Genomic DNA, 20,999 nt, shown 5'->3' on the forward strand with positions numbered 1-20,999 from the left:
ACCAAGCCCATGCTGAAAACAGTTAATGTTTAACCCTTTTACATTAACTTACTAACATTGTAAGTAGGTTCTGTATCTCTTAAATTTTGTTCCAAAAATAAAGCGAGTGGATGAAACTGTTAGAAATTTTACAAGAACTTTCCTAAAAGTATGTAGTTTCAGAAAAATAAAATATTTAATTTTATCTACTATTTGTAATAGAAATAAATTCGTTGTTTAATTTAGTTATTTGCACTCAGACTCTTAATAGTTCACCTGCAAGATGATTTTCATGTTAAGTGTAAAAATACTATTTTTTATCTTGTATAGTTGGTCATTGTAGTCTTTTTTTTCTTAATTACTCAGTGTAGTCAGTCATCACAAAAACACAGTAATCATACTTTAAATAGACTTTAATACAATTAATATTGTCACTAACATTAATGAAACGATTGGTTTGGCATTCTCTTTTTTTCCTAATTTTTAGGAACTGTGGTACATTATGGAAAGATGAAGCTACAACATAAAATATAGATACACAAAGCAATGGTTAAAACAGCTGTAATGTAAGAGAAAAACTTGTTGGTGTTTTAACTGACTTTTGGACTACTTGCTTCTTCAAAGCTGTTTCATTTTACAGGATTGGCTCAATTTGGTGAAACACCAAGGCTTCTTCTTGGCAGAGTTTTGGCTCCTTTTATTGGCTTTTTAGCAATTCTCAGGCAGTAGCTAGGTGTTGGTTGAAGTCAAATGTCAGAACTTTCTTCTAGTTATCCTTGGTTTTACTAGATTGGCATGTAGTTGTGATTAACATAATGTGACTCTTCTTTTATCATTATTGGCCATTCATAAAGATCAGGCAGATTTCAGACATTGTGAATCCCCTGTTTCTCTTTCGGATATTGTTCTTAGTTCAACAAAACTGGCTTATAAGCAACTTGAGTGAAGTTCATCAACTTTATGTTGTATAATCCTTTAACAACCGCTACACTTTTTAGATACCATTCTGCACATTTCACAAAGTGTTACTGAGTTACATTCAAAACTAAGTTTAACCAATTTTTTTTAATGAAATTAGCATTATCAAATATGTTATAATTCAAGGTTTTATATTATCCAAGTTATTATTCCTTTATTTCGAAATGAAGTTGAAATATCTTAGATTTGGTTGCATATGTTTCTGTTCAGTTTTGTCTCACTACCTCTATGACAGTCTAGATGAGCTTCTTCAAGTACAAGGTCAAAGTCTAAATTTTAGTTTAATTTTATAATGGTTAACATTCCAAGAAGGAGCTTATTACTTTTTTCCTTTTTGGTAGGTGCCATGCCCACATTCCATAGTAACCTGTTGCTAAGTGAAAGTCTTTTCTAGACTTGAATGGCATGCTTAGAACCAATAGAAAGAGCAGATTTCTCCGGGCTAGAAAGGAATGTAGACAATAAATTATTTTTCAAATGACAAGCGAACTGCTGCTAAATCCATTGTTGAGATCAGTGTCCCTAGCACTTGATAATTTTTTCTCGCCTTATACATATTAGTTTGAAAGACAATTATCTTGCATTTAGGATATACTTTTATATTTTAGTTAATTATGTAATATTTGTGTTTTAAAATTCACATTTGCAAAGTTCAATGACTATATAAGTTTTCTACTTGTTGTTTCACTGGTTAAGGGTTATAAAAATAGGCATGTGCAAGCATTTTGCTGAAGGTTAAAGTGTCTCTGCTGATTGCAAGGTTATATTGCCTGTACGCTCCAATTCACATTTTGACATTAGTAATAAAAGATAAAGAATTGGAAAGGAAAATAAAATATTAAAAATTAACTATAAGTGAAAAGGTAAAAATGTAAAATCATGCATATGACCCAAAGAAGTTATTTTAAGATTATTCAACAAAAAAATAAAAAGTAAGTACATATTTCCATTTCTTAATTTTGAACATTTCATTTTGCACTGTACATTGATGATAATAGCTAGAGTTAGTGATTTAGTAGAGAAAATGGAAAATAAAATATAAACATTTACTTCAAAATAATTTTTGATATGCATTTAGCAGGTTCTAGAGATTATGCAAATGAAATGTGAAAACAGTAAGATAATAAATAGTATTTTTTATACTCTAAATGAAAATCATCTTGCGGGAGAACTATTGAGAGTCCAAGTGGAAATAGTTACATAAAATTATGAATGTTTGTTAGAAATAGTAGAAACAATCAAAATTAAACATTTTTCTGAAACTACTTACTTTTAGGAAGATTCTTGTCAAATTTCAAACAATTTCAATCACTAGTTTTATTTTTGGAATGGTATATAACAATAGTGACGTTAGGTTCTAAAAAGTGTAGTACCCGGTAATCATAGAGATAATGAAGTAGGATCAAGTACATAAGTGGCTTTGTACAATGCATTTTTGCTGCATCTTTACCAAAATCATAATTTTTTTTTATTTACAGTTTTTTTCTACATTTGTACATATGCCACAAGTTACATTTTTAAGTTTTATTTGGTAACTTAATAAACATATAATTTATTTTTACAAACATTGTTTTAAAATTGGCATAAATGTTAGATCTAATCACTCACCATTATTTTTATAACTTCTTTTGAATTTCTAGAATTAAAAAAATATAAATATTTTTTATTAACATGAATTGTGCTCTTGATTTAGAATTCTACCTCTGCCCCTTTGAAAAGGTCATCTGTAGACAAAATCACTAATACTCAGGTAAGGTATATGGTCATTATTTTCACTTGTCATTTGCATACTTTGTGCTGTTTTAAATGTACAGGGATAAAGTATTGTTTAAGAGTTTTGTATTCTCTTGTAATGCATAAAAAATACACACATTGTTAGGATCTTATATTTATATCTGAATTTTTTAAGCAGTATTAAGCTAATCATGATACTAAATATGTTTGTACAGAAGTGATATTGAGGATTTTGTTACACAGGGAAAAGACTATTCATAAATATTCAGCGTAGTGTGCTATTCATATTTATCTGTTTTGTCTAATATATATATTACTTTTAATTTCTACATGTATATATATATATATATTTGTTTTGTACCATATACATATTTTAAGCCACAGGCACAAGCCTGTTGAAGTGAATAAATAATAAATAACTTATTTAACTATCCCCCAACCCCATTTACCAGTTTAAAACTGCAAGGGATCATTTCAAAACAAGCCCATAATACTTCAAAATGACTAATACTTTTCTCAGTCCTCTGCCTTTTGCTTAATACACCATCTGTCAGAAAGGCAGCGAGGTTAGTGTTTCTTGTGAAACATTAAAAAAATAAATAAATTGAGAATGCCTCATTTGTACTCATCTGACAGTTACTGATCTTAACAAATTGCAAGATCTTTGTTCTTAATAAGGAGACTTTATACCTGTATTGATCTTAACATTTTGATGTTACATTTCTTTTGTTTTAAAATTGAAACCTTATACCTGATTTTTATAAAATTTCAGATCCTGTCAATGTTCTTGTTGCTTGTGATTTTGTGCCTAATCAGTTCAATAGCTAGTGAGATCTGGACAAGAGCTCATGTACAGTCAGATTGGTATTTAGGTTTAGATGGTAAGTTCAAAGCTTTCTGGTAATCTAAAATGCACGTAATTTTTAAATTTTATAATACTAATTGATACAGTGAATGTTTCGTTCTTTGATACCTCCAGCAAGTTAAAATACTTGCTATGTATTTGTTTTCTCCCTCTGCTGCCAAAGTGTTAATATATATATATCTGATATACATAAATTTACCTGGTAAGTTGATCAGAGGAGTTTGTCTGTATATTGACTGAAATACAGAATACCATTCTTAAGAAACAATGAATTATTAAAAACATCTTTTGAGAAAACTTGTTTGTCAGGATACCAAAGATGTGTTTTAGAAGTTATAATCTCATATCCTTTTTTTTTTCTTTTTTCTTTCTTTTTCTTTTTTTGTTTTTTTGTATAGAACATAAAGTATGCTGATGTTTTTGCTGTTGTTACAAGTATGTGGTGTGTACTTGTTTTTCAACTCACATACTTGTGGTATTTCACTTGCACATAATTTAAGGTTATAACTTTTTTGGAGTTATTTATTTTTCTAATATCACTGAAATATGTTGTAATTATAGTTGTACTTACATAGACCTAGAACGTTTGTGTACAACAATGAAATAGCTAATATGCACAGTTAGCATTGATCAGTATGTACAGCTCAGCAATTTTCAAAGTTATGAATATGTTTTGTTCACTAGTCCAAAACATATTCTGGATATTCTTTTCTGGTAAATGAAATGAGTGAACTGGAACAGGAATTTAGCATTTTCAGCATTGTCAGAGAATGAATTAATCTTCCTTGTTTGTTATTCAAAGATGAGTTCATGATGATGCTGATAAAAAATTACAATGAAATATTCCAAGGTTTACTTCCACAAATAACCATTGTTTCAGAAGTGAATAGAATAATTATTATGTTATTAGTGCTGTTGTAGACAAAAGTGGATAAAACTTTGTTTGTGAAACATTACCTGCATTATAATAAAATATTTTTAAGTACACGCTGTATTGTTACACTTTCTCTGCCAGCTTATAATACCTGTGTTATTTTTAAAATCACCTTCTCTTTGAGAAAAGTTGGAAGAAATCCAGAACACTATTAAGAAAGCTCTGCAAATTCATGAAAACTAATTGAGAAGGCTCTAGGAGAGCTAGCTTTGTAACTTATGTCAGAATCTTTGTATTTTTTTAGTGTATGTTCCAGTGATTATTCAGTCAAATGGTGTTATAACACATACTTAGGCTGTCATCTTGTTTTTTATTGATTGTGGGACTTGCATTCAATTTGAAAGACAGTATACTTTCTTTCGTGCATGATTTTGTATACTCTGTTTCTCATTATTTATAGACTTCTGACTGACTTAAGTTTCAATCTCTGTAAAACAATTACCTATCAAATTTTAATTCATATTTACTTTGTGAGTTTTCTCCTGTATATTGAAGAATTTACATATACTTTTTTTACCATAAAGGGTCACAGGCTGTACTTTGTCCTAGCTTGAAAAGTAATGACATAATAATATGAAATTTTATTTTTTGACTTTTCACAAGGCTAACATAATTTAACATTAGCTTTGAACTAGAGTTTGTGTTAAAAATTTAATAAAATGACTAATTCTAATCCATAATAAATATTTTTCTCCTACACTGTTAATGAACTTCAAATTTTAATTCAAAATGCAGTCACTTATATCAAAGACCCATGAGTGTTGATACACAGATAGCAGGCACCTTTAAGAAACAGAAATCTTATATTCAGGACTAAGCAAAAATATTTTCTTCTGTTGGAAAGACAACAAATATAAGTTTCAACTTGAGAATAGATACAGGTCAGAATCTTTGCTAATTTTTAAAATACTTGTCTGAAAATGCTAGTGAGGAAGATTGAGAGTAATGGGAAAGACTGGTATGTGAAATTTGGTTTACTGAATGAATCTTAACTTCTAGAGAGACAGATAAATCTCTCAGTTAATACACTTATAGGAATCTGGTTTACAAAATGTTTTATTTTGTACAATTCAAGTAGTTAACATAACATAATGTTTTGGGACAACATGGGACCTATTGGTCCATCTTCACTGTTCCATCCTCTAAACTAAATCAAAATAATTAAAACAAAAATCTTAAAGCCAGCCCTTATCATTCATATCCTTATCAAGCTTATTCTTAAACTCACTGCCTTTACAACATTCGAAGGCAACCCATTCTAAAGGCCAACCACCCTATTAGAAAAATGAAACTGTCTTAACTGAAGATGACTCCTACCTTGCCAAAATTTATATTTGTGTCCCCTAGTCCTACTATTCTCACCGTTAAATATGAAAAAAAAGATGATGCATCAACACTATCAATTTCCTGTATAATCTTAAACACCTCAATCACATTCTCTCTAACTCTTCTTTTTTCAAGAGAAAACAATTTCAAAGATCTTAACATCTCCCCATATAACAACCTTTCCATCCCAGGTATCATTCTAGTAGCCTTTCTCTGAACCATTTCCAACAATTCAATGTCTTTCCTAAAGTAAGGAGCCCAAGACTGAACACAGTATTCCAAATGTGGTCTCTTTAGACTTGTATTCAATATTTCTGTAGATACAACCTAAAATCCTATTTGCCCTACCACTAGCAACAGCACACTGCTTGGATGGCTTTAGAGACTGATCGATTATTACACCAAGATCCCTTTCCTTCATAACACTGTCAAAGTTATTCCCATCCAAATATACTTATAATTCAAATTATGATAACCTACTTGCATTATAATGCATTTATTATAATTAAAACCCATCTGCCATTTATTTTTCCCAACTCACTAAATCCTTTTGTAAAGCAGCAGCATCCTCTTCACAGCTAGCAACACCAAATACATTAATATCATCTGCAAATTGAGTCTTCCTTCATCTATGTCACTGATGTAAATCAAAAAGACCAAAGGACCTTTTCTAAATATCAACTTATTTTATTAAAGAAATTTATAAAGAATAATTATCATGAATTAATGTTATGTTTAGAACAATATTAGTAGGATATCTGTTTTCCTTAATAGAATAGAGTTAATATATATATTTGTTTATTTTTTGTCTTACTGAACCAGAATTATTTCCTTGACCATATTCTTCACTTGATCCAGTGCAACTCACTCTTATTTTAGAAGAAATTTCCTATCAATATTAACTTCTAATCAGATCAAACTACCTACTTATATCAAAACTGAGAATTGATCGTATGACATAGGTTTATTTCAATCAGACATCCAAGTTTAAGCTAGTAGTAATGGTGGAAGATGTCAAAATTACTCTTAAATATGAGCTTTGGGGTTATTCTTTTATACTTGAGGATGACTTAGGTTTAAAGAATTTGAAAATTTTTTTTGAAGTGTAGATTTTTGTAGAAAAGAAAGTTTTGATTGTAATTTCTTCATTAATTCTTATTGTAGGTATCTAGGTATAAAGCAGAATTTTTTTGTTGGTGGTTTAAGTTATGATGCCATTTGGGAAAAATAGTAAATGTTAAGTTTATGTTTTGTTCTTGACTAAATTATTAAAACTGTTGATACTCATAATTTTTTACTCTGTTTTTTGTCTGATTTCAATTGGCTAATTTTAATTAATAAACAGACTGTGCATATACCATTTGGTGTCTGCTGTTCTGTTTAAACTTCCCTTGTTTCTGAGGGTGCTAATATCATGTGGGATTTTAATTTTTAAATCTTTGTATTTTCCACCTTCTGACTTTTGGGTTATTACTGACAATAGCTAATAGCCTTTTAGTGGAGTAATCTTCCTTTATTCATTTTATTTCTCAGTTTCTTAACTTTCAGTGTTATATTTGGAGGAACCTTTGATGTGGTGTTCTATTTTGATTCATTATGAATTTTCTGCCCTGCACATCATGATTTATAATTATTTCATTTTGAGATTTTCTCTTTCAGAGTAATTACTAGCTATCAGTTACACTCACTTTCTTGATTCCTGTATTTAGTATCAAATTATTCCTGGCAGTCTTCCTTAGCTGCAGTTCCCCTTGTACTGTTGCAAGGTATCCCCCCCACTTCACTTCCAATCTCAGCAGGGCACAGCTTCTCTGCTGCATTTGCAGGCCATAGAAGGTTTGGTTTCCACAGCTCTATCCTCTCCTTCTCTTCCACCAGAGGTTCTCTGTCTGTCGAGGACTTGGGTTTTCTTGGAACCTCTTATCATCTATGATCTAATTCACATTCATCTTTTACTGTGGGCTATACATGATCAATGAAACCTCTCTCAGGATCTTTTTTTTTGGAGTGGTCCCTCAATCCTCATAATTTTTTATGGCTTTGCTCTCATTTGGGCACTCTTCACTTCAATGTCTATGCCATTTATGACAATGGTAAGTTTACCCTTTCGGGTTGCCTGTTCCACAGACATCAGCACTGGCAGTGGATGTATTCATTTAGGAATGATCAAATATCTTTCTCTGTGCTTACTCCTGTTTGTCTCATCCCTCAAGTTCTCTCCTTCATTTGGGACACTCCTTATTGGGTCCTTCTGGTGGCACCCTATTGGCTGGCCCACTGTCTCACTCCCTTATTCTCCAGCCTCATACTTCTCTCTTCTATCTAGCCATGTCATCACTCTGACTTTATGTGTGGGATTTGTCCAGTCCTTTGTGAGGACTCTCTTCACATGTAGCATTCTTCCTGTCCTATTCTGTTCACCCATTCTCCTTAGGAGTTTATCAGTGAGAGTGATATACTTATTGCTGCTGGTCTTGGCATCAATCCTTCTCACCTTCTCATCCTTGTGATCCCTATCTACTGATGGTCTTCATATGGCTTTTTGACCAAGGGCTCGTCTGTCTCAACTGTTGCTGGTTACTAGGTGGTTCTCTTGACTACTTTCTGGTTTTTCCATTATGTTTTTCCTCAGTCCTCCCCTTCTGGCCTATCTGACTGGGTCCTTAATATTGTTCTCCATGCTCTTGCCCTACGTCTCTTTGAATCTTTGGCTTCTTGTTCCTTTTACCATCTGTCCCTTATAACTTATTTCCTTCTCTTCCTCACCTGTGTGGTCATCAGCATTCCATTTCTCCTATATCCTTCTTTTTCTGGATTGTGCTTTTCTCCATAAAATGTGCTTAGGATGGAAGTGCATTCACCCCTATATCTCTTCCTTCCCTTCTTATTTCTGTTCTCATTTGAATCCTAATTGGCTCCTCTGTCCTGTTCATGTGGTCCATTATTATTTGGTCTGCACTTCTTTCTTTTGTGGTTCCCTATCACATCTCTTATTTATGTGAAATCCTTCACCCACTAGCAGTCTTTCTCCTGTTGCTCTCACTGGATAGGTCTAACAACTTATCTGTTTAGCTTATTTTTGAATGGATGCAGAAGCATAGTGGTATTTCCATCATATTTGTCACATAACTCACTCATTGGCTTCTTACTTCTGGGGTGTGGATTGTGGAGGTTGCCTTATGAATGGGACCACTTGCATTCTGTATAGAGTAGGGCAGTGGTGTTCTATCCATGTAGTGCAGTTCAACACCCTGGTCAGCTTTCCCCCATTCTACTGCTACCTAGAAGTCGTGTTCCCAGTTTGTTTGATGTTGGATTGGTGCAGGACCAATCAATATGAGTCCTCATTCAGTTGCAGGGTGGACAATACTTTCCCATTCTGCCTCACTGGACTTCAGGTGAAGATGGTAGGGACCTTCCTCCTGTTTTGGTTTGGAAGCTGAATTCCATGGACAGTCTGATGCACCCTGGCCACACTACATATACATATCACTTCCTAAAGCCTGATGTAGGTTTTGGATTTTTTGTATCTTGTATCTTCTGCCCATCCTTTCAACATTTCCTTTCTGGCAAAGAGTGTACCCTGGTATAGATTAAGTGCAGTCTTCCAAAAGTGTACCCCTATATTCTTCCAAGGTATAGGATGTCATTCTCTATGGGTTCTCTTTGGATGCTGTCCACAGGGGGCTCATCTAGGTAAAATTTTGCACCAGTCCCTCCACCATTTCAAGGTATTTACTATAGATACTTACCTTCGATCACATATCCCACTCTTCCTCTTCACCTTCCAGTGCATCTTACTTTCTTGCCTAATCTTGAAGTGATAAATGAAGAATCAGTATAGAGGGAGCCAGCTGTGCTGGGAAGTTGTGTCACACTTATATTGGTGGTGGGTTATTGTATGCTCATTCAAATGCAACAATGCAGCATTATCAGGTGGATACATGTGAAGAGGTTATTCTAACCCTTTTGTGCATTTAGTCACTTACACTCATTGGACCACTTAGCTGGCTATATCTTGTGAGTGACTCATCCAATCTTGAGAGAATCTGTTTTTGTTGCCTGCCTTCCACTTCATCTTTCTTGAGTATTGGGCAAGGTCAGTTCATCAAAATATCTAGTTCTTGTTGCTTAACACTTGGTGTTTCAACTGTGATTTCTCCTGCTGCATTTATTTCAAAGGGGTTCCATTCTATTACTTCTTTTGAGACATCTTCTATACCATTCATAAATGTACATCTTCCAGAATGATGTTCATCATATGCAGCTGTACAGCTGGCTAATATGTATGTGTCATTTATCAGAGAAGCTAAGTTTTTTTCTCGAGTAGCTTGAATGTTTTCATGTTCTTTCCAGCATTCATCTCTGGCTTTATGTGTTCATTTATTAGAGAAGCTGGATTCTGTTATTGAGTAAGTTGAATGTTTTCACATTCTTTCCTGCATTCATTTCTGGCCTTCTACAAGTCTTGCTGGGCTATATTAACTCTCCGAGCATGAATGGGTCAAGTGCACATGTCAAAAGTTTTTTACAGAGTTGCATTCAAAATTGAATGAAATAACTTTATTATCAATGTATGTCAATAAACTTAGCATTAAAACACAATTTGTGATTCAAAATTTAATATTATATAAGTTTTAGTTTCTTAATTTCAAAAGAAATTATTTATATAATTATCATTCTTCATTTCTATGTATCACGGGACCATTTTTTATTCTGAATTGCCCGTTTCTTCTACTCCCTATATGAACTAACTTTTTAATGATTTTCTCACTTATACTTTACATTCCTTGAGCCAAACTGGTAATAAGTAACCACAAAGCTTTTTGTTTTAAGGAGATATAAGCAATAAACTGGAGGCCATATGTCATGCCAAACTAAGTACATTCTGTTTTCAAAAAATGTCCTTGATTCTTTCTGACATTTGCTATTGGATTATTTCTAATTAACAGAAAAAGAATAATTCAATTTACTGAATTTAATGGGGCTTGAAACCATTAGGATAATGTGTTTTGAACAGTTAGGCATTCTTTTCTTTATGTTCCAGCATTGGAAATCTGCTTGACCATATAGGGGAATTATTTAATGTACTTCTATCTCTGTTAGAAAGCCAGATAAATTATATTAGTTTTAGGACTCATTTCTTTATATTCATGGCAGTATTTCATAATACAAGTTGCTGATTTGAAATTGAAAAAAATTCTGAGACCATACTGTTTTTACTAAAATCTAGGCCTAAAGATTTACGTGACTTCTCTCATATCACTACGACTTGAGTGCAAAAGAAAGTTTGTTTGAAAAAGACAAGATTTTGGACAGAAGTATTAAATCTCTTGTTTTTTTATGTAAATTTTCTATTTATTGCTATAGAATTAACTAAAATGTAGAAATTAGAAATTTATTAGGTTAGATAAGAAAACTTGAATGAAATTAAGTGAAAACATACTCTGTAGCCATGTGCTAAGGATGTGAGGCCTGCTTGTGTAATTTGAATACATGTACTGGTAACTCATTTGTTTACACAAAGCTGCCCATTATAATAATAGAGCTATCTCCATTCTCCGAGAGGGTTTAAGTGCAACTATATAGAAGTAAAACTAACTGAAAAATTTATTAGCCTTGGCTGTAAAAATAAATAATGTAATTGTCTGTTACAATGTACAGTCATTCTAGACAGGTAATTTAGATTTATTTCATATTTTATTATTATATGGTGGTTACAAGATCAGTCAAATTGATCAAAGTCAATACAGTTGTTAGGGTAGAAAAATAACAAAAAAATGTAAAGTTTTATTGAAAAAATTTTTTATATTAATTTAAGAGATTTTGTAGGTTAGGCAATTGAAATTAAAAAATTGAGATTTAAAAAGTGTTTTTATTTTTAACATGTAAATCATCTTGCACTCAGACAGACTCATTAAAAGCTTTATAAATTCATAGACAAATCTTTCATAGAAATACTTTATTAAAACATTTAATATTTGTGTACAACAGATTTGTAATGTTTACAAAAAGCTTGCCAAATTTTGTATAGGTGCACTTACTAAATTAAAAGTTATAGTGTATACAGATTCATGATTAAAAGATTGGTCAAAATTACTGAGACCATGTAAAGAGTTTAGAGGTAATGTCATATAAGTTATATTTTGTCTCTCTCAAACTCTTTAACAGATTACTTCATTCTTCATATTCTTATTTCGTGATCATGGCTTATATGATTTCTTTTTATAAAACTACCACACTTAGATATCGCCAAAAAGTCATCTCTCTCTCTCTCTCATCTCCACTTTTCACTGATTTTTTTAGAGCCTTTTGCTTATTTTATCATTAGACCTTGACACTGTCCTCAGTTGACTCATGTCTTTTAAATACAATCTCTTGCTTCTTGTTGTTTTGAAACTTTAGCAACTTTCTTGTTCTATTATCTTTCGCTGAAGATATTTTCTTCTGTTACTGCTTTAGGTAAGAGAAGATCTGACATTTATGCCTTCGATGCTCCTCCTACATTTTTTTAAATTCTAGGAACCAAATGAAGACATTGGGATGTGAGGGAAGGTAACTACTGTTTTTCACCAGTTGTGTTAGCATAACCCTAACTGACCCAGATTCTCCTTTCAAAGACTATTTACTATGTCCCATTGAAAAAAAAATTATTTAGACCTTATGTTGAATCTCACTCTATGGACCTTGCTCTATCCATCCTTATGAATTGGCTTGTATATTTGAACCATTTTCCATGATGTAAACACCTTAGTAACTGAATTTGGGTTATATATCATAAACTTGCCATTTGACAATGTCTTAGACTTCCTGATTTTGGTACCCATTATTAGAGAATAACTTAATGACTAACATATTGATGTATTTAAATATACTTATACAATTCTATTTATGTCATATTGCTGTCTCTTCAACTTTGGGATTCTGTTTGCCATTTCTCCAAGCCAGATGGAATCCATAACAGTTGTATTACCTGCTTATTTACTACTTGGGTCCATACCTATGGCAACCCAGGCATTTCTATACTGCTCAACACCCTTGTTAACAATTACAAGGGTGTCTGCAGTTGACAAGTCATTCTACTGAATAATATAAAAAAAGAAAGAAAAAGTCTCTCTTGTCTTGAGAAATTTTTGTTTATACACTTTATTACAGCTGGGACTTTCATATGTCATTACTTACCCCTGTGTTTGTCACATAGGAATAATTTACAGTCTCTCTTTCTCTCAGAAGATTCTACATTTATGGGAATCATTCTGTTGGGATTCTTATATGAAATTTTAAATTACTGTGTTTATTCTAGACACAGTTCCACTCCCTAAGCTGGTTTTTCATGAGAGAGTGATGCCTTCTTGAAGTGGACAGAAAATTTGATCTGGTGGCTGATGATGTATCTGCAGGTACCTTTCTCATTTCTATATGCATATCCTTGCAGAGTATTACAGATATCCTAGGTGGGATGCCTATTCTCACTGATATCTCATAGTTCCAAACAGGATGACAAACATCTGAATTTTCTTTTTTGTTTTCTATTTTCTTTGAAGTTTCTATTGCACTGTCTTTGAGTTGTTGAGGTACATCCAAAAGACATGTGTACTCTTTATTTAGTTTTGATTGAGTGCTCTTTGATTAGGCTGAATTTATTAGTCATTGGCTTTATCAGATGTGGTTAAATGGGGCTAAAGCCACAGGATTATGTCAGCTTGTAATGTTTGAATGGTCTGTTCCTCCAAAAAATCTTCCAATACAGGTACAGGATATAGTATTTTTCCTAACTGTACTCCCATTGTTGGCTCCAAAGGTAAACACATGACTTCCTTTTTGTATTAATGAAAGGACTTTAAGGGTGAAGACATGCTAGCTGAGAAGAATCTCTTCATTACGAGTATTCTTAGGTCTAGTCTTTAAATATTGTTGGTTTGTTTCACTCATTTTTCTTTGAATGCATTTTTTTGAATATTTCTGGTTCTGGATTCTTATCTGACTCTGCTTAACCACATCTTTACTGTGGTTCAGTTTTCTTCCCCTCCTTTTTCATAATCTTTATTTTTTTTTGTATACTTTTCATTCTCCCTAGTTTCTATCTTTTTTTAAGTTTGGTTTTTTTTGGCGAGCAGTACTTCAGAGATGTAAGTCTATGTGATTTAAATTTTACATTTTTAGGATTAAATGAATATCAAGTAGGTACTTAACCTGAATTATATTTTCATCTAACTCCTAAATCTGGACAATTCATGGTTTTTCATCATAACTGCAACTCAGAAATTTGAATTATGATAGGAAAGCAGAACTTATCTAAGTTCTTGTGACACATACGCAGTAAGTCGTGTGGAAGGTGGAAGAATGGAGAATTCTGGGTAAGTTGGTGCATGCTCTGAATTTCATCAACGACATTCAGAGCAACAAGGAAAGGTTATCAGTATTTATGTCTTTGTTTGAAATTCATTTAATCCTAAAAATGTAAAATTTAAGTGCATATGATTTTACAGGTTTAAATTTTTTAACTTTGAATATTAGATTGTACATGTTTTATTTTTATATAATTAGTATTATTTATTATCACAAATATTTTGTTTTCATTATTGTATTTTCAAAAAGTAAATCTATGGAAGGATTAAGGAGAACTGAAATAATTTTTTTTAAGATAAAGATACCTTGAACTTACATTATCTAAGAAACATAAGCCAAGTAATATTATAATGTAAAGAAATGTGAAAAAAACATTTTAAGACTAAAATTTATTGTAAGAATGTTAAAATGTTTGTATAATTCAGTTTTAACTTTACAGATTTTTGTGTGTTTGAAATATTTTCCAACCTAGTAATTATTAGTTTCAATCTTATGTGAACAATAAAAAAATCAAGCTAATTAACAAAGAGGCAGAATATAATCTGTTTATATTAAAAACATGTAGTCGTACATAGTTTGCCATGTGAAATAAATGAAACAGAAAAAGAAAAATAGTAGCTGAAGGTTTACTGTTCAGTTCACCATCTTTTTCTACAGCAAATATGAAAGTTTTCAGTATTTTTTTATATAAGTATGTTTATGGACTTGGCGACAAAAGTTTTATTACTAGAACAAAAGAGTTTTGAACAATACTTGTAAGGTACAGCATGATCCAGCAGTACAAGAGAAACAAGACTGTTATATTGTAAATATATGTTATAATTACAAAAGATATTTATACTAAAGATGTCTCTAGAGTTATATCAGATCAACAGGCTCACATGCATGCACATTACGTGAATTACTAAAGCCATGGGTCAGAATTGGTCTACTGCTTAGCTTGCTAGGCCATAGATCTGAAGTATCTAGTTCATATCTTGTTAGTGTTAAAAAAATTAAAAATCATGCTGTAAGGACCATGGAAACATTTTAAGAGTGACAATTAAATCCCATTATTTGTTTAGAGTAGCCCAATAGTTGGTGGTAGGTGCTATTACTAACTGCCTTATATCTATTTAGTCATTTAAAAATTTTAGGTGACTATTGCAAATTTCCATAGTGTTTATAATTACCCTAACAATGGACATATGCCAAAGAAAAATGTTTTTTTCTATATCAAATATATCGCTTAAATCGGAAGAAAAACTTGTTAATCTTCTTGAACAAAACCGCTGTCAAATTAAAGTATTAAACATTTTGGATCCAGCAATGAAAGACTCTAAAGTAATAGATAAGTATATGTAAACTTGCATGGATGTGGCAGCAGGGAGAGATCTATTGGCCCAACTGCTAAGATTTTTTTCCATAGAATAACAAAAATGTAAGTTAAAAAAAAGACATTCAGTGATATGTGTATTAACGAACCGTGATGAACCTGTTAATGCTAGCAATGTAATAAACCAACAGATTGGTTTGTTAAGCTCAAATGCTTTATATGTAATACTAGGATAGCAGAAAGTATTTTGACTACTTAACAAGGATTACCATTGAAATTATAATTCTAGGAAACATTACCTTAATGAAATTGTAAGTCTGTTTTAATTTTACAAAATGTTATAACTCTATCCTCTATTATTCTAGACTCTACAGTTTAATTTTTTTCTGATATTTTTTTCCTTCAGCTTATCGTGTGTATGCTAGGCTTTTAAAGTATGTGTTCTCTTCCCCCACTCTGGTTTCCTTAGCTGCATCTCCTTGACCCTGACTTTATCAGCTTGTTTAAAAAATCAGGAGGATTTGTGCTTTCTTCAAACAAAGAACACTTTGAGAATAGTGACAAACTTGCTATAAACAATTATATCAATACGAAATCAGTATTAAGCAAAGAGTGTTACATTATGTTTTAAATGATACAAAATAACATAGTTAAAGCATGAGTATGATTTATTTCTTATGATGTAATATAAAGCAAACATTGCTATATCATATTTCCAGCCATGCATAAATGAAGACCAAGAAAAAACTGCTGTAGTGTATTTCTAGGGATACAAAATGACTACTGTGGAAGCATTGGATAGTATATTTCTAGAAGTATAAAGTAAAAATAAGGCGAATAGTGCAATATTTCACATGTATTTCTAGTATTACAAAATATAGTATACTTATTACATCTAGTGTTGTAATACTTGTTAATAAATTAGAACATGTCCTTAATATTTCTGGTAATATTAAAAAACAAATTTTTTTCATCCTGTGACATCCATATTGGTTCCATTTCAAGATGTTGTTAAGCCACATTTTGTTATAGCTATAGTATTTTAGTTTAAAAAATTCAGTTTATAATGTTTTTATATTGATAGTTTTAATCATGTTTTAGTTATTTATTGTGGCTTTGATATTTATAACTAGTATACATAATTTTTTCAAAAGTAAAATAGTATTTTGTTATGATTATGCATTTGTATAAACCTTTACTTATTACTTACAATTGTGACATAACAAGTTTAACTTAACTGTGTGGAAGTTCAGATTCTAGGATTTCAAGAAGATTTCATTGTTGTAAGAGTAGATTTATTGATATCAGAAGTACTGCTATTTGTAATTCCTTCATGATTTGTCATTGCTATCTAATCATATGTTAGCTTTATTTAGTATTGAGCTCAAAACATTCTGTATACAATTATTTTTTACAGATTTAAGCAGCATAAATTTTGGATATACATTCTTAACTTTCATTGTTCTGTACAACAACTTGATACCCATCAGTCTTCAGGTAACTCTAGAGGTTGTTCGTTTCATTCAAGCTATCTTTATAAACATGGTAAGTCCTGTTTTGTTATGTAGTTTTATTGGATACTAGTGAATGTGTTTTGTGAACACAGTTATACCTTGTTTCATTCACCAGCAAATTAAGACATCCAATTTGTTAAATTTGGGTCATTTTAATAAAACTTGCATTATTCTCTTATTTATTGAATATCCTAAATCAGAAAGTACTTTAAAAGACCCATATACAAGGATTATATCAAAGTTTGATAATATTTAGTCCTCTTGTGACTCAGCAGTAAGATTGAGGACTTGTATTGTAGGATTCAGGGTTCAGTTCATGTGTTAGAAACAGTGAATATAATCCATTCTGCAGCTATACATTAAAGCAATACAAAATAATGAAATTTAATAAAATTACACCAACCTCTGCAGTTCTAGGAATTTAAATATCCAAGAATCTTGCCCTTCAAGTTCTAGTGATGAATCATATAGAAAGTATGGCAGTTTAACACAAGAAATTTTAAAATTTCTTTCAGATTGGTAATTTGCTTCCTGATAAATGTATGGCTAACACATGCATGTTAGGTTTTATTCATAGCTATTTAACATCATTTGTATAGCTAAATTCAAATTTTTAACAGCATAATGGTTAGGGGAAAAGTTTATGTGATGTAGTGTATTATCATAATAACTATAGAAGGCAAATTTAATTTTTTGTCTTCTGTTAAAACTGTATATTGACCTTATGCTTTAATTACAGGAATGAGAGCTTGAATGTCAACTTCAGCAGTTGGGTTTTAATTATTATCCAAAGACCTGTAAGGCATAACATTGGTCTCTTGTTTGTAGATACTTGTTTGGTGGTGTGCAAAAACATTCTAGTACCACTTTCTAGGCAGAATACAGATATTTTTCAGCAGGATTTCTAGATCTTATTGATGTGCAAGTTTGAGCCTTTAAATCTAGTTTTGAAAATTTGGTTTTGTTAGACAATTATTTTTCATTTGTGGTTTCTGCTGAAAATAATTTTTTTTTTTGGTAAATATAAGTGTAAACATAATAAACTTCTGTTAAAAAATATGTATGTATGTATACATAATGGATATTTATGTAGTTTAGTGTTTGTGTCAACTATTTCTAAATTGTAGAAACTATCAGTTGTAAGATGAGAACAATAGTTTTTAGAATTAGTGTATAGATGTTTCATAAATGTCTTTAACCTGTGTTGCTTTCATATGATCACAATTTTTCTGATTTTATTTAGTCATTTTTTTCTTAGAAGCACAGAAATATACTCTTTTGATATGAAAAACCAATCTCAAACTGTAAGGGCTTGAATGATTAAATAGTAATGTGTGTGTGATGATTTGTGTTCAATATCTACTTTCTGAGCAATTCAAACAAACTAAAACTTAGATTTTGAATACAAGATGCTCAAGTTTTTCTTCCTCATTAATTTGTTTTCACCATCAAGTAGCAAGCTTTTGGTAAAAAAAAAAACCTTGCAGCTTCTGCACTTCTTTTAAACAAAGAGTTAGCATATTTAGTTTTATAATTAACATCAAATGGTAGTGTAACCAGAACAACAGAGTTCATGGATAACTACAAAACAAACAAAAAATCTTGGCAGGTATTTAGGTTTGAACTCTTTCGTGCCCCAAAGCAATTGGAGGATCTGACTGGTGTGGTAAAAAAGTTGTTTTTTCTCTTCACTTCTTGGAAGGGAAACTGTAGAATATACTTAAGTATGAGTTAGCTAATGGGCTTAGTAGGATAAACTAAGAAGTGCGAGCACATTGTTTTTGATGAGAGTGACGAATGCCTCCCCAAGCCAGCTGAGAAAACCGACAGAAAGTCAGTCAGTGCTGTGGTGATAAACCATGTGTAGTTGTTGATGTCATGTGATGTTAGTGAATGATGTCAATAAGGAAGAGGTAGACAATGGTGGCCACTGGACGAAGAAAGGTTGAGCCAAGCACATGAGTTCCAGATTGAAACATGGATAACTAAAATTCCAGAATATATATATAACCTGTGCCATTTTCAAAATACCAAAATCCATATAGCCTCAAATTTCTGATACATAGCATAAAACACATAACTATTAAATTTATAAAACATTTCATAGCTTATTTAAGTAAAAACTTCATTAACTTGATGTTTTACAAAATTCACAAATCTATGTTTTTTCTACAAACATTGTCAAAATACTCTTGGCCCAGATAGGCATTGATGCTTTGTGCCATTAATCTCCAATAAACAACAAACAATGACAAATACTTTTTCCACAGCACATGTTTTGATGTATTAGTATATATGACAAGTACTTCATGTACTAACTTTGGAAAATGTGTCTATTTAATCCTTTTTCCACAAAGGCTCAGTCAAATTGACTAAACACGTGACCACTTTGTACTTGTTTAAAGTCGTTATAGTTTTGATACTACTAACTTTTAATATAGTATGCATATCTTCACAAAATTTGGCAGACATTCAGTAAACATTACAAGTCTTTTATATTGAAAAAATCCGTGAATATGTCAAGTTTTTTTTTACTCGTCCGAGTGCAAAGTAATTTTCATGTTAAGATGAAAAATATTTCTCTTCACCTAAAAAATATCAATTTTCATTTGCACAATCTCTAAAACCTCCTAAATACATTTAAAATGTTTTTTCAGTAAAACTTTACATTTTATCTGCTATTTTCTCTACCCTATCTCTACATGGTATTAGTTGATTTGACCAACCTCATAATAAAAATTAGGAAATAAATCTAAATTTCCCTTTCTTTTGTTCTAGAATGACTGCAAATTGTAATAGGAAACCACATTGTTTATTTTAAATTGCTTAATTCTTGTAATAGCATACATCTATTTATATTTATTAATTTTTTGTTTTATTCACCTTTGAATTGGGTTTGAAGATTTTTTTCCTTATCTTACCTAATAAGTTTCTATTTTTTTACGTTTTAGTTATTTTTGTAATAATAAATAAATAAAACAAATGAAAAAAACTCATAATTAAATATCAAACATTTTTCAGTAATTCTTTGTATTTAATCTGTCATTTTCTCTACTATAACGTTATACTTGATTCTCCAGGTTGTAAGACAAGTTATCAAAGTATAATGAAAATCAAGGTTGCAAAGTGCAAAATAAAATGCATAGTATTGATAACAAAATTTCAAAGGACTTAAAGTCAGTGTTTATACTTCTCACACTTATTTTATGGTGTAATTTTTATTGATAGGAGTTGACTTAGAAACTTGATAAAACAAAATGAATAGTACTGTCAGTATGGATCACTAAATTCCAAAGTAAAATTCCTGAAATTTTCTTCTAATCTTTTCACACTTATTTTTCAACTGTTAGCCGCTGAAGTAGAAACTTGCTAAATTTAAAGCAATGAATTGCCCCTCCTTACTTAGTTTGGCAACATCAGTATGAAATAAGCTCATGCGGCACAATTTCCAGAACTTCCCTGCTTTGATAACACAGTTGGGTAGGATTTATCAACTTGTGGACAGTATAATGGTTTCAATGACAATTGTCTAAAGTATTATAAAATGCTTATATTATGACTTTGTACAAAGTTTGAGCTGATCCAATAAGTCAATAAGCGGATGTTACCTACAGTGTCTATTTGACTCTCGGCTCTGAGAACACAGTGGGGTAGAATTTAGTGGCTTCTTTACAGTATAGTGGTTGCAACAAGAATTGTCTAAAGTACTTTATAAAAGTGAGAGAAAATATTTATGATGTGGCTCTGTACAAAGTTGTATCCAATCCAACAAACTTGTTAAGTATTTGGATGTTAGTTGACCTCCTGGGTGATTAGGAGTTAGTGTTAGTATTGATGTAAATGTGTGTAAAGGTTTATGAACATCCTGTTTCCTATATTCCCACCCTTACACAGTAACCAATAAATGCATATCAGAATGGTGTATTTTAGTGTTTTACACTCACAAAAAAGAACCTATCATTCTATAGGTATTTGAAGAACTTGTAGCATTCCGCCACAATTTAA

The 20,999-nt window shown here is 31.3% G+C and overlaps 1 protein-coding gene across 1 annotated transcript in view; it reads left to right on the plus strand.

Moving 5' to 3' along the window:
- Nucleotides 1-20,999, plus strand: part of LOC106465118 (phospholipid-transporting ATPase IA-like) — a gene marked incomplete at its 5' end in the record, with an annotated part of 177,451 nt that overhangs the window by 2,238 nt on the left and 154,214 nt on the right. Inside the window, 3 exons of the mRNA XM_013925316.2 lie at nt 2,651-2,707; nt 3,464-3,572; nt 16,898-17,025. Of these exons, the coding sequence (XP_013780770.2) occupies nt 2,651-2,707; nt 3,464-3,572; nt 16,898-17,025 (294 nt within the window). The remainder of the gene's footprint in view (nt 1-2,650; nt 2,708-3,463; nt 3,573-16,897; nt 17,026-20,999) is intronic.

The sequence above is a fragment of the Limulus polyphemus genome, unplaced genomic scaffold (genome assembly GCF_000517525.1).
Source record: "Limulus polyphemus unplaced genomic scaffold, Limulus_polyphemus-2.1.2 Scaffold1842, whole genome shotgun sequence".
NCBI classification, from domain to species: Eukaryota; Metazoa; Arthropoda; class Merostomata; order Xiphosura; family Limulidae; genus Limulus; species Limulus polyphemus.